The sequence below is a fragment of the Dendrobates tinctorius genome, unplaced genomic scaffold, assembly GCF_039654945.1.
Source record: "Dendrobates tinctorius isolate UK_male_01 unplaced genomic scaffold, ASM3965494v1 ptg000069l, whole genome shotgun sequence".
NCBI lineage: Eukaryota > Metazoa > Chordata > Amphibia > Anura > Dendrobatidae > Dendrobates > Dendrobates tinctorius.
The window spans coordinates 4,386,549-4,404,786 of record NW_027361737.1 but is presented as its reverse complement, the minus strand read 5'-3'; the positions used below and the strand labels follow the sequence as shown (position 1 = coordinate 4,404,786).

The 18,238-nt window shown below is 44.5% G+C and overlaps 1 protein-coding gene across 1 annotated transcript in view; it reads right to left on the bottom strand.

Annotated features, from left to right (window-relative positions):
- Nucleotides 1–18,238, bottom strand: part of LOC141095357 (mast cell carboxypeptidase A-like) — a 57,293-nt gene that overhangs the window by 3,127 nt on the left and 35,928 nt on the right. Inside the window, exons 6-9 of the mRNA XM_073581329.1 lie at nucleotides 9,757–9,858; nucleotides 7,900–8,010; nucleotides 5,022–5,112; nucleotides 3,639–3,841 (exon numbers count right to left, since the gene is read on the bottom strand). Coding sequence (XP_073437430.1) covers nucleotides 3,639–3,841; nucleotides 5,022–5,112; nucleotides 7,900–8,010; nucleotides 9,757–9,858 — 507 coding nt within the window. The remainder of the gene's footprint in view (nucleotides 1–3,638; nucleotides 3,842–5,021; nucleotides 5,113–7,899; nucleotides 8,011–9,756; nucleotides 9,859–18,238) is intronic.

The window sequence follows — 18,238 nt, the reverse complement described above, 5'->3', positions numbered from 1 at the left end:
AGCCTATTCTACATACACACGTGGTCAAAATTGTTGGTACCCCTTGTTTAATGATAGAAAAACCCACAATGGTCACAGAAATAACTTGAATCTGACAAAAGTAATAATAAATAAAAAAAAATCTATGAAAATGACCAAATGTAAGTCAGACATTGTTTTTAAACCATGCTTCCACAAAATTTAAAAAAAAAACAAAACTCATGAAATAGGCCTGGACAGAAATGATGGTACCCCTGAAAATAATATGACAAAACGGACCTGTTAAATTAAGGTACCCCTTCGGCCTCGCTCAATGGTCTTCTGCAGCCACTCACAAAGATGGCCACACACTGGACCACCCTTTACCTGCCTCTGCTCCCTATCTAACCTCTCTAACTCACCTCTACCTCTTTCTGACCATATCCTACTCACATTCTCTTCCCTTTCCTCTCCAGGTCCACAATCCCCACCCCCACAAACTTGCACACCCACCCACCAGAAATCTCAAACACCTCGATCTACACTCACTCTCTGAATCCCTTCTCACTCTTACAGACATGTTTCCTACACAATGTGGATGCAGCTGCCACTTTATAGAACACCACAATAGCTGCAGCTCTTGAATCGGTCACCCCTGTCACATATACCAAAACTTGCAAAATCAACAAACAACCCTGGCACACCAGCCTGACCAAAGAAGTGAGGCTGAGTGTAGATGGAAAAGATCACACTCCAATGAGGATTTCATCACATTCAAACAGTCCATCACTGCTTTCAAGGCCACACTCGCTACAGCACAAATCTACTTCTCATCTCTCATATCCTCCCTGTCTCACAACCCTAAACAGCTATTCAACACCTTCAATTCTCTCTGTCCGCCAGCACCTCTTCCCTCTCCACTTAAATCAGCTGAAGACTTTGCCTCATTCTTCAAACAGAATGTTGATAACATCAGACAAAGCTTTGGCCTACAACCCCCAGAGTCCCTCCACCTAACTACTCAGCCCTCCTCCTACAAAACCAGCTTCTCGACCATTATAGAAGACCAACTTTCCATCCTACTCTTGAGATCACACCTAACCACCTGTGCACTTGACCCGATCCAATCGCACTTCATCCCAAACATCACCACAGTCTTCATCACAACCCTAACCCATCTCTTCAACCTATCACTAACAGCTGGTGTTTTCCCCTCATGCTTCAAAAATGCCTCAATCACACCCATCCTTAAAAAGCACTCACTTGACCGATCCTCAGTCTCTAGCTATTGCTCCATATCACTTCTCCCCATGCCTGGAACAACATGTCCATTTCGAACTGTCCTCCCACCTCACTTCCTGCTCACTCTTTGACCGCTTACAATCTGGCTTCTAACTGCATCCTCCACTGAAACTGCCCTAACAAAAGTCACCAATGATCTACTGACTGCCAAAGCCAAGCGACATTACTTTGTCCTCCTTCTCCTGGACCTGTCCTCTGCCTTTGACACAGACCCTCTCATGTCTTGGCATCACTGACTTGGCCCGATCTTGGATCGCGTCATACCTAACAGACCAGACATTCAGTGTCTCCCACTCACATACCACATCCTCGCCCCCTATCTGTCGGAGTCTCGCAAGGTTCAGTCCTAGGGCCCCTGCTCTACTCCATTTACACCTTCATCCTGGGACAGCTCATAGAATCTCACAGCTTGCAATATCACCTCTATGCTGATGACACACAGATCTACCCCTCTGGACCAGATATCACCTTTCTACTAACCAAAATTCCAGAATGGCTGTCCGCTATTTCATCCATTTTCTCCGCTAGATTTCTAAAATTTTACACAAAGAAAACAGAATTCATCATTCCCCATCTCGCTCGACTCCCCCAACAGACCTATCCATTAAAGTAAATGGCTGCTCACTCTCCCCAGTCCCACAAGCTCACTGCATTGGGTAATGCTTGACTTTGATCTCTCCTTCAAACCACAGATCTTTGACAAAAATGAAAGAAAGAAATAGGCCATGAGCAGGGGATCACCCTGGATGGGACATAACATATGTAATACAAATTTTATTAAACACAGCAACTGCCAACTCCAACTCAAAAATATTTCCTTGATCCGTACATTCCTCAACCTAGAATCTGCAAACACTCTAGTGCATGCTCTCATCTCCAGGTTTGAAACTGCAACCTCCTACTTTGTGGCCTCCCCTCTAACACTCTCGAACCCCTCCAATCTATCCTAATCTCTGCTGCCCGACTAATCCACCCGCCCCCCTGCTATTCCACAGCCTCTCCTCTCTGTCAATCCCTTCAATGGCTCCGTATTACCCAGAGACTCCAGTTCAAAACCCTAAGCATGGCATACAAAGCCATCTACAACCTGTCTCCTCCATACATCTGTAACCTTGTCTCCTGGTACTTACCTACACGCAACCTCCAATCCTCACAAGATCTTCTCTACTCTTCTCTTATCTCCTCTTCCCACAATCGCATACAAGCTTTCTCCCACACATCCCCCCTATTCTGGAACTCTCTACCCCAACATATCAGACTCTCGCCTACCATGGAAACCTTCGAAAGTAACCTGAAGACTCAGCTCTTCCGACAAGCCTGCAGTAACCACCAGACCACTGCATGACCAGCTCTGCCCTTGCCTATTGTGTCCTCACCCATCCCTTGTAGATTGTGAGCCCTCGCAGGATGGGTCCTCTCCTCCTGTACCATTCATAACTTGTATTTTTTATGATTACTGTACTTGTTTTTATTATGTATACGCTTTTCACATGTAAAGAGCCATGGAATAAATGGTGCTATAATATAAATAATAATAATGTAGCACAAGTGATCAGATGATCGCAACTTCTAGTCTTCCATGGGGACTATTGAACAAGTAAAAGTAAAAAAATGTTTTTAAGAATATAAAAAAATAAAAAAATATAAAAAGATCAAATCATCCCTCTTTCACCCCATTCAAAGTGAAACAAAAAAATCAAATATACACATATTTCGTATTGCAGTCTTCATAATCGACAATTGTAGAATTGCATTTTTGCAATTTTACCATAATCGGAATTTTTTTCCCCATTTTCCAGTACATGATATGGTAAAATCAATAGTACCATTCATAAGTGCAACTTGTCCTGCAAAAAATAAACCCTCACATGACCATATTGAAGGAAAAATAAAAAAGTTATGGTCATGGGAAGAAGGAGAGCAAAAATTGGAAATGCAAAAGCAGAAATTCCCCTGGTCCTTAAGGGGTTAATCAGTAGTTTATATTCATATAATAATGAATGATAACAGTCCAGTTAGCAAGAAAAAAAAAGTGGAGTAGCCTCATCTGATAAAGGTTTTTTTAAGTAAATGTTCATTTCCCGCATGAAATACTGGTGCAGTAGCTCTTTCTGCTCAAAAGAATTTAGTTCCACTCGAGTGTCAAAGCTGTCTTATTAACAAGGCTACTACCCCACTGTTCATTTATTCATCCACTTCTAGGAGGAATAACAGATGAAAAAGTCATGCTCTAAAAGTGTTGTAATATAAGGAATACAAGCATTTGCTATCAGAGAAGTCATGAAAGCTCGATGCATAGGGATGGTAATCTGTTGCCGTAAATGACTTTACAATGAGATGGTACATACATTGCTCATCAGCCCCAGATTTGGACTTACCAGTTTTTCATGATTTGGTGGCAGTTCTTCTGTATATCCATAAGGATATAATAATAATTGTGAGAATGAGTGAAAACTTATGTAAGCTTTGAATGATTGAAGATTTTCACGAATATATGCAGTAAGAGCTTTTATTTCTGGCGCAGATTCGGGAGCAGTTCCAGCATAGCCTTCACTACACGGCTCATCATCAAAGCCAATACCTGCATGAGAAAAATGCTTATGACTGAAGTTTTTGTATAACTGAAAATTTCTGCTTTAAAATGACTGGTTTGTATTAAAGGGAACCTATCAGGACTATTTTTTTTTACTATTAAAACTAATAGTAGCTCTCACGGGGTTACCGCAACAGAGAGGAGCCAGAAGACCACAGTGCCTGATTACTCCTACTCCGGCACTGAAAAGATGCACTTCTCCTTTTTAAATGGTGTTTATTTCTTTTGGCAGAACAGGGGTTAATCGGCCATGTTGGAGACTCTGGAAGTATGAGTATCAGTTAACCACTCTCATACCCTTTATAAACCGGGACCTGATTCAAACCCACGTCAGAGCTAGCTTATGCTGCATGGCTTGGCGGAGAGGTGTTTATATATGAAGAGTTTTGGAGGAGTTATCTGTGACTGTTGCGTGGTTTGCAAGTGTGATAATTTTTTTCCCTCCTCTTACTTTGGTTTTTCCCTCATTGTCCACTCCCCAGTGCATTCCTCCGTATATGTGAGTGAATTTTTGTATGCTTGGTATTTTCAGTTTACCCTTGTTTGTGTTGCCTTGTTTGTTGGGTTGGTGTACTGCGGAGCACAGTAGTGCCCCTCTTCCCTGGGTGGGGGGAGAGAACAGATGGAGGGCTAATTCAGGAGATAAGGCAAGGTTGGCAGCCCCAGCATCTTCACCTTCAGGAGTATCCCAATGAATAGGGCAAGCTAGGGCGTCCCTTAGTGGTAGGGAAAGGGAAGGAAACCCTGGTCCTGGGTCACCCGACAGCTGAGTCGTGACAGTAGCGCTGTATATGTTCTAGTACAACAATAAAAATAATACTACATTTGTGTATATATTGATCCACTCAGTTTATTGACACTTCATGTTAGCTAATTTGCATGTGGCTTGAAAAGCTTGGTTTCTCAGCACTGTTACATTGGATAACTATAAAACAGGTATCACTTTTATTGTCATGAGCTACACAGTCATACCACTAGTTTCAATGGTAAAATTGTCCTGACAAGTTCCCTTTGGTGGTCATCTCATATTCTTTAAGACATTTATGGAAAGAATAAAGTACGGCAGACATTTGCTACAATATTAATCAGGTTTATCGATCTATACTATAATATGCAATAAACAGTGACACTGGGTCTGGTTTTCATTACTGATTTATCTGTAGCTCACCTTTCCATGATGCATTGAAATTTCTGTTAAGATCTGTGCCAATACATTTATCAATAGGTGTTGGAGCGCGATTCTTCCTCCAAATACGATCCTGCAGACATTATAAAATATGAGCATTGCCTAATATCTGAAATAACTTGGAATGACTGTTATTAAAAAGTTGAAGAGGACATTTTAATTTGTACAGATGTATTGGAGTATATTATGTAGCGTGTGAGTTTTTAAAAAAAAAAATAATTTGCTTCCGTATATGACAATTGATCAGTTCAATCCTGAGTTTCAGATTAATGTATGGGTAGGATATACGTTCTTGGTGCCCATGGCAGTGGTTGCAGAATTATATGGCAAGTTAAGCCTAATTGCCATTTGGTAGTCAGTCTCTTATTTTAGTCTTCTATTTTTGAAAGTATTCTTACATTGCAGCATCTATTCCACATCTGCATAATAATTTTGCACACCACTGTATATCTTCCATACATGTCTAATCACTGGATGTTGAACTTTTTTTTCTACTGTGAAGTGGCATCATGGAGGAAGTGTGCTTTTTAGTTTTGGTTGGAATTTCCCCTTACAGTATTCAATGCCCTGTTTGATACATGTATATTTACCTCATGAAGAAGGCATGAGGGTCTTTCAAGGGCTCCTCGTATTCACACCATTTTGTCTACAGGTATATTCTGAGTTTTATATTTCAGATCTAATGGACTAGCCGTGCTTATAGGTATTACCTCACAGCGCTCTGATAATTATTTGTGGTGTGCATATGTCTTTTATCTATTGGTGTCATGATTTACTTTTGGGTCATGCCTAATATTTTATAGGGTTTCATTAAAGAGCATCTGGTGCTTGCTCCAAAAAATTGAGTACAAGTTTTTTGAATTCTCAACATCCATGCTCAGTTAAATAGAATAAGAATAGTAAGTTTTAAACTATGAACTAGAATAATAAGTTTTAAAGAATAAACATATTAAAGTGGACATGTCACTTACTCCCCAAAAATATGTTAAACTTGTAAACAGACATATTCACATTTGTTGCTGTTGGAACATAGTTTGTGAAATATCTGCTTGTAGTCCAACTGGTCATTTCTTCAGAGTCTTCTCCGGGGACATGAGCTTTCACCCCTCTTTAGTGTATTTGTCACGAGTGTGTCACATCCTCCTGGGAGATCTGGAGTAAGGCTATGTGCACACACTGTGGATTCACCTGCTGATTTTTCCGTGTGGATCCGCAGGTAAAACCGCAGGTAAAGTGACCTGCGGTTTTACCTGCGGATTGGCCAGCGGTTTTCCCCTGCGGTTTGACACCTGGACAATGGAATAGATGTCAAACCGCAGCGGAATCCGCAGAAAGAATTGACATGCTGCGGATTTCAAACTGCAGCTTTTCCGCAGGAAAAAATCCGCAGCATGTGCACTGCGGATTGTAAATCCCATATACTTACATTGTACTTGTGAAGCAACCTAATAGCACACTGAGCTATTAGGGAATGTAGACCACTACAGATGAGCTGGATGATGCTGTTTCTCATTTTTGGGGAAATCTTCTTCATGCCTGCACCTCAATTCGAACCAGCGACCTTACACTTGTGAAGCAACCTAATAGCACACTGAGCTACATTGTACTGTAGACTGTCTGCGGAACTGCTGCGGATCCGCAGAGGCCAATCCGCAGCGGATCCACAGCAGAATCCGCAGCATGTGCACATACTCTTAGGCGATCATTACACATTGGAAATTGCAGGTCTTCCGTTCAGCCTGTGTTTTTTGTTCCTCTTATTAAATGGACTTTGCTTCCTTAGGGGCTAAAGAGGCTAACGACTCTTTGTATTCTGGTTGGAGGCATGCAGCTCCATCTTACAGATGTTCCTGATCTGCTTGTTTTCTCCCTCTATAAAACCTGACCAAACGTTTTCATCCCTGCCTGTGAAAGTTTTGCTTCCTGGCTTGATGGAGATGGTGTGCTGACACTGCAGTTTGTAGTTGCTGCTGGAGATTGTTGGATGCTGTTTTTGGTTACATTCTTTCTCAATTATCCTATTCCCATTTGGTTAGTATCTACCAATCCTTCCCTATATTTCTCCCTGTCCTTGATGAGTGTTTTTTATGTAAGTTGCTTTTTTGTTATCCTTTTTGTCTTACATGTTTATACACTAACATATCTGTCTCAGGCCTTCTGGGGGAGGGGACAGCTTAGGTCATATAAGGAGCATAGTAAAGTTGGAGGCTCAGGCCACTCTACCATCAAGAGTACCCTCGGGACAGGGATTGTTAGGGTCCCAGTACCAGGGTTAGTTTGAGGCCCCCTTTCCTTACTGAAGACCATCATAGTTTGGCAGTATTTATTCTGTATAACTAGTATGCTCATTTTATTGGACATGGTACTGAGAAAATAAAAAACCTGTGCTGTTGTGATGTGTTGCATGAGAGGGTGTTATTTTCTGTGTAAATGTTGGGCTGAGCTATTGAGATTTAAAATGTTTCTCTCTCGCATTTTATGTTTTATATGGCATGTATAATACTAATAAAGGTCATTTTTTTATATATTGTAATGTTTATGAAATCCTTTTTTCTAGGTTGTTCTAATGTGCTTGTAATGTAATTGTTTTCCTGTCTATGGACTTCATCAAGAATCTCTAGATGACCAATTTTGTGGAAAAATATACAATATATTAGTGTTTAATTCCTGATTTCCTCCATTTTCTTTATTCTCAATTACAGGAATCTATGTGTACATGCTTATAGAACCTTCTATTCTTCATGTTTAGTTACAATGTTCAATGTACATGAGTCAGTCCTCTAAGTTTCTGGTGTCCCACATACATTTTATCTACTTCTTGCTATATAATGTATGATTATTGTCCGCATCTAATACTTACATTTGTCCAAGTATAAATATATCCATCAACATTTAATACAGGCAAGACATGAAATGTCAAACTGTCCAAGAGTCTAGTCATTTCCTTGTCCTTTCCATAAGTTCTTATTGCCTGGTTAGGATATAAAAAATGGAATATTTGTATTCAATGTACATTATGTATAAAACCTAAAATGCAACACAAGTGGTTGCTAAAGGGCTTTACAACTACTGTGTGCAGAATTATTAGGCAAGTTGTATTTGAGAGGATTCTGTTTATTATTGAACAACAACTATGTTCTCAATCAACACAAAAGACTCAAATATTTTTGGAAGTTGGAGTGGTTTTTTTTTAGATTTGGCTATCTTAGGAGGATATCTGTCTGTGCAGGTAACTATTACTGTGCAGATTTATTAGGCAACTTAATAAAAAACAAATATATACCCATCTCACTTGTTTATTTTCATCAGGTAAACCAATAGAGCAGCACAAAATTTGTGACATTCAAAATAAAAAAAAAAAAAATCAGTGACCAATATAGCCACCTTTCTTTACGATGACACTCAAAAGCCTTCCATCCATAGATTCTATCAGTTGCTTGATCTGTTTACGATCAACATTGCGTGCAGCAGCAACCACAGCCTCCCAGACACTGTTCCGAGAGGTGTACTGTTTTCCCTCCCTGTAGATCTCACATTTTATGAGGGACCACAGGTTCTCTATGGGGTTCAGATCAGGTGAACAAGGGGGCCATGTCATTATTTTTTCTTCTTTTAGACCTTTACTGGCCAGCCACACTGTGGAGTATTTGGATGCATGTGATGGAGCATTGTCCTGCATGAAAATCATGTTTTTCTTGAACGATACCGACTTCTTCCTGTACCACTGCTTGAAGAAGGTGTCTTCCAGAAACTGCCAGTAGGTCTGGGAGTTGAACTTCACTCCATCCTCAACCCAAAAAGGTCCCACAAGTTCATCTTTGATGATACCAGCCCATACCAGTACCCCAACTCCACCTTGCTGGCGTCTGAGTCGGAGTTGAGCTCTCTGCCCTTTACTGATCAAGACTCTGGCCCATCAAGAGTCACTCTCATTTCATCAGTCCATAAAACCTTAGAAAAATCAGTCTTAAGATATTTCTTGGCCCAGTCTTGACATTTTATCTTATGTTTCTTGTTCAAAGGTGGTCGTTTTTCAGCCTTCCTTACCTTGGCCATGTCCCTGAGTATGGCACACCTTGTGCTTTTTGATACTTTAGTAACGTTGCAGCTTGATTTTTCTCAATTCATGGGCAGTTATTTTGCACCTTTTTTATCAACACGCTTCTTGCGACCCTGTTGGATATTTGCCATGAAGCGCTTGATTGTTCGGTGATCACGCTTCAAAAGTTTGGCAATTTCAAGACTGCTGCATCCCTCTGCAAGTCATCTCCCAATTTTTGACTTTTCAGAGTCTGTCAAATCTCTCTTCTGACCCATTTTTTGCCAAAGGAAAGGAAGTTGCCTAATAATTAAGCACACCTTATATAGGGTGTTGATGTCATTAGACCACACCCCTCCTCATTACAGAGATGCAAATCACCTGATTTACATAATGGGCAGTTGGCTTTCACGCCTATACAGCTTGGAGTAGGACAACATGTATAAAAAGGATGATGTGATCAAAATACTCATTTGCCTAATAATTCTGCACACAGTGTATGTACAAAGCCTAAAACGCAATACAAGTAGTTGCTAAAGGGCTTTACAACTTCAATAAAACATGAGATAAACCACAAAGGAACAGCATGGAGCTGGTGAGCAGTCACCTGACTTGTACTGAGAGATGAGAAACTTTAGAATTTCTATTTCTGAATTCAAAAACTTTCTGTCACATTACCTCTGTTACAAACCACTGACAGAATGCTGGAGAGATCCATTCCCGAGCATGGATTCCACATTCTAGGAAGACTCCTTTCTTGGCAGATTTTTGATTTCCAATCTTTAAAAGGTGAAAGAATAACACAATTATAGCTTTATACCAATAAAGTAATATAAAGAAATAAAAAGTAAATAGAAAGAAAACGTTTTCCTCATTAAGACATCCACTCTCCATGTTCCCTGTTCAGGTATATTGTATTATTAGGGTCTATAGTACAAGAAACCTATGTACTAGAAGCCTTAGATTCACTAAGCTAAAAACATTGCTGGCCACAAAAACATGTATCTATATATATATATATATATATATATTTATAATTATATATATATATATATATACAATATACTGTATATATATATATATATATATATACAAATACGCTTATACTGCTCAAAGAAATAAAGGGAACACAAATAGCCTGTTGCAAATAGAATAGTGTTCCCTTTATTTTTTAGCAGTATATACAGTATATATATATATATATATATATATATATACACAGTGAAGGAAATATTAGTTATTTGGTCCCTTGCTGATTTTGGTACGGTATATAGCCCACCATGGTATACAGCCCACCAAGGTATACAGCCCAGCATGGTATACAGAACCCCATGGTATACAGCCTCCATGGTATACAGCCCACCATGGTATACAGCCCAGCGTGGTATACAGCCCAGCATGGTATACAGCCCGCCATGGTATACAATGGTATACAGCCCACCAAGGAATACAGCCCAGCATGGTATACAGCCTAGCATGGTATATAGCCCAGCATGGTATATAGCTCACCATGGTATACAGCCCACCATGGTATACAGCCCAGCATGGTATATAGCCCAACATGGTATACAGCCCACCATGGTATACAGCCCAGCCCAGCATGGTATACAGCCCAGCGTGGTATAAAGCCCACCATGGTATACAGTCCAGCATGGTATATAGCCCACCATGGTATACAGCCCAGCATGGCGTACAGCCCAGCATGGTATATAGCCCAGCATGGCATACAGCCAACCATGGTATACAGCCCAGCCCAGCAAGGTACACAAACCAGCATGGTATACAGCCCACCATGGTATACAGCCCAGCATGGTATACAGCCCCCCTTGGTACAGAGCACCCAATTGTATACAGCCCCCATGGTATACAACGCAGCAAGGTATACAGCCCAGTAAGGTATACAGCCCAGCATGGTATACAGCCCAGCATGGTATACAGCCCACCATGGTATATAGCCCAGTATGGTATACAGCCCAGCATGGTATACAGCCCACCATGGTATATAGCCCAGCATGGTATACAGCCCAGCATGGTATATAGCCCACCATGGTATATAGCACAGGAAGGTATACAGCCCCCCATGGTATACAGCCCAGCAAGGTATACAGCCAAGCATGGTATAAGCCCACCATGGTATACAGCCCAGCATGGCATACAACCCAGCATGGTATATAGCCCAGCATGGCATACAGCCAACCATGGTATACAGCCCAGCCCAGCAAGGTACACAACCCAGCATGGTATACAGCCCACCATGGTATACAGCCCAGCATGGTATACAGCCCCCATTGGTACAGAGCACCCAATTGTATACAGCCCCCATGGTATACAGCGCAGCAAGGTATACAGCCCAGTAAGGTATACCGCCCAGCATGGTATACAGCCCAGCATGGTATACAGCCCACCATGGTATATAGCCCAGTATGGTATATAGCCCAGCAAGGTATACAGCTCAGCATGGTATACAGCTCACTATGGTATTCAGCCCAGCAAGGTATACAGCCCACCATGGTATATAGCCCAGCATAGTATACAGTCCAGCATGGTATATATCCCAGCATAGTATACAGCACAGAATGATATAGAGCCCAGCATAGTAAACAGCCAACCATGGTATACAGACCAACATGGTATATAGCCCACCATGGTATACAGCCCAGCATGGTATACAGCCCACCACGGTATACAGCCCAGCAAGGTATTCAGCCCACCATGGTATATAGCCCAGCATAGTATACAGTCCTGCATGGTATATATCCCAGCATAGTATACAGCACAGAATGATATAGAGCCCAGCACAGTAAACAGCCAACCATGGTATACAGTCCAACATGGTATATAGCCCTCCATGGTATACAGCCAAGCATGGTATACAGCCCAGCAAGGTATATAGCCCACCATGGTATATAGCCCAGCATGGTATAGAGCCCACCATGGTAAACAGCCCAGCATGGTAAACAGCCCACCATGGTATACAGCCCAGGAAGGTATACAGCCCACCATGGTATATAGCCCACCATGGTATACAGCCCAGCAAGATATACAGCCTAGCATGGTATACAGCCGCCCCCCCACAAGGCCCCCACAGTCCAGTACTCTGATTTAAAAAAAAAAACAACACACTCCTCACCTTCTCCTGGTGCCTCTGCTGCTCCCGAGTCCCGGCTCCTGTCTCCTGCACTCAGTGCACTGCCCAGCACACAGTGATTGCGCGATGATATCATCGCGCACCCGCTGTGTCTGAGGCAGAGCGGGGAATGATGGGAGAGGGAGCGTCAGCTGATGCTCTCCTCTCCATCATTGCCTCCTTCGATGCGGCGGCAGGGGGAATCGGTGCTGGGGGCAGGCGGGCCCCCCGCCTCACAGGGGCAGCGGCTGCATGATGTACCACTAGCTGGGGGCCCCTGGGGGAGCGGGGGCTCTAGGCAGCTGCCTGGTCTGCCTGCCCCTAACGCCGGCCCTGGTAACATATTACACTGTAAAGGTTTAAAATCCTGCAGTGTCCCCCTGCTCATGAAGGCACATGTGAAGGCCCGTCTGAAGTTTGCCAATGAACACCTGGATGATTCTGTGAGTGATTGGGAGAAGATGCTGTGGTCAAATGAGACAAAATTGAGGTCTTTGGTATTAAATCAACTTGCCGCTGTCACGGACGTGATTTGTGGAACCACTGTGCCACGGACCATGGAGAGCCTGGAGAGAGGTGTGACTAAGCAAGCACCAGACTGTTCACTAGAGCCTCTGATGGTGAGGTTAGACTTGTCTCCCGATGAACGCCAGGTGCCTATCCAAGACAGACCAACGGACGTGCAGCAGCTGGACCCAATAGGACAGACTGGATGGTGCAGCAGGAGTTTGTATCAGAGTGCATCAGAGTGCATCAGGCAGTGTTTGTATCAGAGTGCAGCAGGCAGAATTTGCACCAGAGTGCAGCAGGCAGGATCTGCACCAGAGTAGAGCAGGAATGTAATCTTATGCAACTTAGACTACGGAACAGGAAGATTGCTCAGACACCTCTCCAGTGAGGAGGATGCAATATATACATAATGTCCCACAGCCATTTGCTGGGGTGGGTATAGCAAGTGCACGCACTGGCCCTTTACAAGGGCAGGAGCATGCGTGAGCGTGCCCTAAGGACATGGTTGGGAGCCCAGTTGGAAGCTTTGCTGGATGCATGCAGAGCATGGGGAAGGGAGGAACTGACCGCAGCGCTGGTGAGTGAAGTGACACGCCGGAGACCTTGCCCCCTTCTCTTCAAGCTATCGAAGAAGTTCCGGAGGAGAATCAGAGTGTGAGTGTTCTCCTTAGGCTCCCAGGATCTTTCTTCGGGACCAAATCCCTTCCAGTCGACAAGGAAGAAAGTCTTTCCTCTAACCTTCTTCATGGCCAAGATATTCTCCACCTCAAAGACATTATCTGAGGCAGTTGGCATGGGTGTGATACTGGGATCCTTGAAAAAGGAGCTCAAGATGACCGGCTTCAGTAGAGATACGTGGAAAGAATTCGGAATCCGTAATGAAGGAGGCAATTCAGTTTATAGAAGAGCTTGTTAATCCGCTTCAGCACTTCGAAAGGCCCGATAAAACGAGGACCCAACTTGTAAGAGGGAACCTTCAGCTGGACGTACCTGGATGAGAGCCATACCTTGTCGCCGGGGTGGAATCATGGAGGGTCCAGGCGCCTTTTGTCTGCATGTCTCTTCATATGGGCAGAGGATGCTTTTAAAGTGGCTTTGGTGTCCTCCCACAATTTCACAAAATCCTTGGAGAGGACATCTGCCACAGGGACCTCAGAAGGAACTGTAACCGGGAGCAGAACCTCGAGTTGCCGATCGAACTCAATGTAGAAAGGAGACTCTCCCTAGACTTCACCAACATGATTGTTGTACGAGAACACAGCCCAGGGAAGTAATTTCATCTAATCATTGTGGTGGGCATTGACAAAGTGTCGCAGATAGTTGACTAGGACCTGGTTGACACGCTTCACTTGCCCATTGGACTGAGGGTGATAGGCCAAGGAGAAATCCAAGATGATATCCAGATATTTAGAGGGAGCTCACCAGAATCTGGAAGTGAACTGCGAACCTCGATCAGACACAATGTGATGAGGAAATCCATGCAGGCAGAAATATGCTTGATGAAGCTGTCAGCCAGTTCAGGAGTGGACGGAAGAGCAGACAACAGGGTAAATTATGCCATTTTGGAGAAGCGACCCATGACTACCCAGACGACGGTGTAACCCTCGGATACTGGCAAATCTGTAATGAAATCCATTGCTATGTGCTGCCATGGACCAGATGGCACGGGTAACGGCAGGAGAGAATCAGTATAAAGTCATTTGGGGACTTTATTGAGGACACAAATCGGAGAGGCAGCCACGTAAGCATAGATCTCCCTCCTCATGGATAGCCACCAGTAGTGGCGAGAAATCAGTTGTAGTGTCTTTCTTTGTCCCGTGTGACCAGCCACCTTGGACGAGTGGCCCCATGACAAAAGTCACTCCTTCTCGGATTCAGCCACAAGGGTATTTTCCTAGGGGGAATTCGCGACAGGCTGACTGGGGTGACAGTCACCATCTTGGACTGTTCGGTGATAAATTTGGAGTCCTCCTCTTGGTTCATGGACAGAATTGAGCGAGAGAGGGCATCAACTCTGGCATCCTTGTCACCGAACGTGAAATGTAATAAAAAGTTAAAGCAGGCAAAAAACAAAGGCCACCTGACTTGGCTTGGATTAAGTCTCTGGGCAGACTGGAGGTACGCCAGGTTCTTATGGTCCGTGTAGATTACCACTGTATAGACTGCGCCATCCAGCAGGTATTGCCACTTCTCCAAATCCACCTTAATGGCGAGTAACTACTGGTCACCAATGGAGTAGTTACGCTCTGGGGCGGAGAAGGCCTTAGAGAAAAAACCGCACGACATGCAGCAACCGGTGGAGGATTTCTGAGTGAGCACAGCTCCAGCCCCTAACAAGGATGCGTCCACCTCTAGGAAGAACTGTTTGTTCAAATCCGGATGATGCAGAACGGGAGCGGTGGAGAAGGACCATTTAAGAAAGCAGAAGGCCTCCTCAACCTCGGAGGACCAGTTCTTTGGATCAGTTTCTTTTCGGGTGATAGCAGAGATGAGAGCGGTCAGAGAGGAGAAGTGAAGAATTAATTGTTGATAATAGTCTGCAAAGCCAAGTAATCTCTGCATTGCTTTGAGTCTTCTCTCCAACAGGCAGTGGCCATTTAAGGATGTAAGAGACTTTCTCAGGATCCATCCTGAGTCCGGTGTGGGAGATAATGTAACTCAAGAAGGGAAGGGCAGACTGTTCAAAAACGCATTTCTCATAGTTGGCATAGAGTCGATTCTCCCTAAGACGCTGAAGAACTTGCCGAACTGCTCATCTGTGGGAGGCCAGATCCGGGGAAAATACCAAAATATTGTCCAGGTACACAACAACGTAGGAATAAAGCAGATCCCGGAAAATATCATTGGGGAACTCTTGAAAAACTGCCGGTGCATTACTGAGACTGAAGGGCATCACTCGGTATTCATAATGTCCGTCCCTGGTGTTGAAAGCTGTCCTCCATTTTTCTCTCTGCCGAATGCAGTTTAGATTGTAGGCGCCTCTTAAATATAATTTGGTGAAGATCCTGGCACCTCTTAATAGGCCAAACAACTCAGGGATCAGTGGGATAGGGTATTTATTTTTCACCGTGATCTGGTTGAGACCCCGATGGTCTATAGAGGGTCGGAGTGATCCGGCTTTCTTTTTAATAAAGAAAAACCTGGCCACAGCAGGAGAGGAGGACTTCTGAATGAACCCCCTGGCCAAATTCTCATGAATGTAGTCTGACATAGCTTGAGTCTCAGCTGGGGACAGAGGGGAAATTCGGCCTCTAGGGGGTGTAGATCTGGAAATCAAGTCGATAGGCAGTCATACGGCCTGTGGGGCACCAAAGTCTCTGCTTCCTTTTTGTCAAACACATCAACAAAGGACCAATAGGCAGACGGCAAACTGGGCAGCGATGCTGGAAAAGACGGGGCCTTAGCCGGACGTACTGGAGCCAGACACTTCTCATGACAGGAATCCACTACAGCCTGGAGGATAACATTTCCTGCTGCCACTGAATCCAAATACGATGACTCACTAAACTGGGATTCACCGGTTGTCATGGCCACAGTAAGGGTCAGGGGTAGAGAGATGTCTTTTCCGTCTAGAAAGACCTCTCCTACTAACCCTAGATGCCAGAGCTTCTCCTGCTTCACCGGACAGGCTCGAATGGAGTGACCCATGTTTCCACAATACTGGCACTGGCAATCACTCTGTCATTGACTGGCAAGTGGCAAGGGCAAGGTGGTCAACCTGCATGGGTTCAGGTGAGACCTCAACAGGGGAGGGCAAAGGAACAAGCGGCCTTTGAAAACACAGAGCCAGGCACCGCGGTCCTGTTTCATGTGTCACCTCACAGGCAAGCTCAAGGAGACGAAGGTCTATACGCATGGCAAGGGAGATCAGGTCGTCAAAGGTAGTTGGTAGGTCTCGACCGGCTAGCTCATTCTTAATGTCTCTGGAAAACCCCTCCCAGAATATTGCCACCAAACCTTCATTATTCTATCAGAGTTTGGACGCCAGAGTGTGAAAGCGCACCGTGTATTGTCCCACAGATGAGTTGGATTGACGTAAACGGAGAAGAGCGGAAGCTGAAGAGGTGGTAAACCTAGGTTCATTGAATGCTTCACGAAAAGCCTCCAAGAATGTAGGCAAATTGGAGATAATCGGGTTCATCTCTCTGCCATAATGGGTTCAACCAAGCCAGGGCCTTGCCTCCAAGGTGCGACATAAGGAATGGCATCTTTGCTCGGTCCAATGGGAAGTGGTGAGGAAGGAGTTCAAAATGTAGCCGGCATTGATTGATGAACCTGCAGCAGAGCTTTGGATTGCCAACAAAGCGTGGTGGAGCTGCGAGTCGGGTGCCTGGACCCTGGACCTCAAACTAAGCAAACAGTCTGAGGACTTTCTGAAGAAGGCTGCTTCAACATGCGGGAAATCTGGAGAGATGCTTAGGGCCTCCAACTTGGTAGTTAGGAACTGCAACTGCATGGACAGCTCCTCCTGTGCGTCTTTCTGTCAACAGAGCTCTTGGTACATGGTTCGAACAGGCAGGATCCGGGGTCCAGTGGTGTTCATGACCTGAGCAAACTGTCACGGATGTGGTTTGTGGAACCACTGTGCCACGGAAGACAGAGAACCTGGAGGGGCATGACTAAGTGAGAATCGGACTGTTCACTAGAGCCTCTGATGGTAAGGTTAGACTTGGCTCCCGATGAATGCCAGGTGCCACTCGAGGACAGACCAACGGATGTGCAACAGCTGGACCCAGTAGGACAGACTGGATGGTGCAGCGGGCAGAGTTTGTATCAGAGTGCAAAAGGCAGAGCTCAAAACAGAGTGCAGCAGGCAGGACCTGCACCAGAGTGCAGCAGGTAGGATCTGCACCAGAGTGCAGCAGGCAGGATCTACACCAGAATGTAGCAGGCAGGATCTGTACCAGAGTGCAGCAAGCAGGATCTGCACCAAAGTGCAGCAGGATCTGGTACGCAACCTTATGCAACTTAGACTGCAGAACAGGAAGGTTGTTCAGGCACCTCCCCTTTGTGAGGAGGAAGCAATATATGCATAATGCCCCACGGCCATTGGCTGGGGAGGAAATAGCAAGTGCACGTGCTGGCCCTTTAAGAGGGCAGTCTTGTGCACGAGCGTGCCCTAAGGACATGGCTGGGAGCCCGGCTGGAAGCTCTGCTGGACGCAAGCAGAGCATGGTAATGGGAGGAATCGACCGCAGCATGGGTGAGTGAAGTTACACGCCGGAGACCCTGCCTGTCAGAGCAGGGATCCAGCGTGCTGCTACCGTAACAGCCGTGTTTCGAGGAAGAGAAATGCTGCCTATGACCCAAAGAACACCGTCCCCACTGTCAAGCATAGAGGTGGAAACATTATGTTTTGGGGGTATTTCTCTGCTAAGGGCACAGGACTACTTTACCACATCAATGGAGAATGGATAGAGCCATGTACTGTAAAATCCTGAGTGACAACCTTCTTTGCTCCACCAGGACATTAAAAATGGGTCGTGTCTGGGTTTTCCAGCAAACGTAACCAGGAGGTTAGCG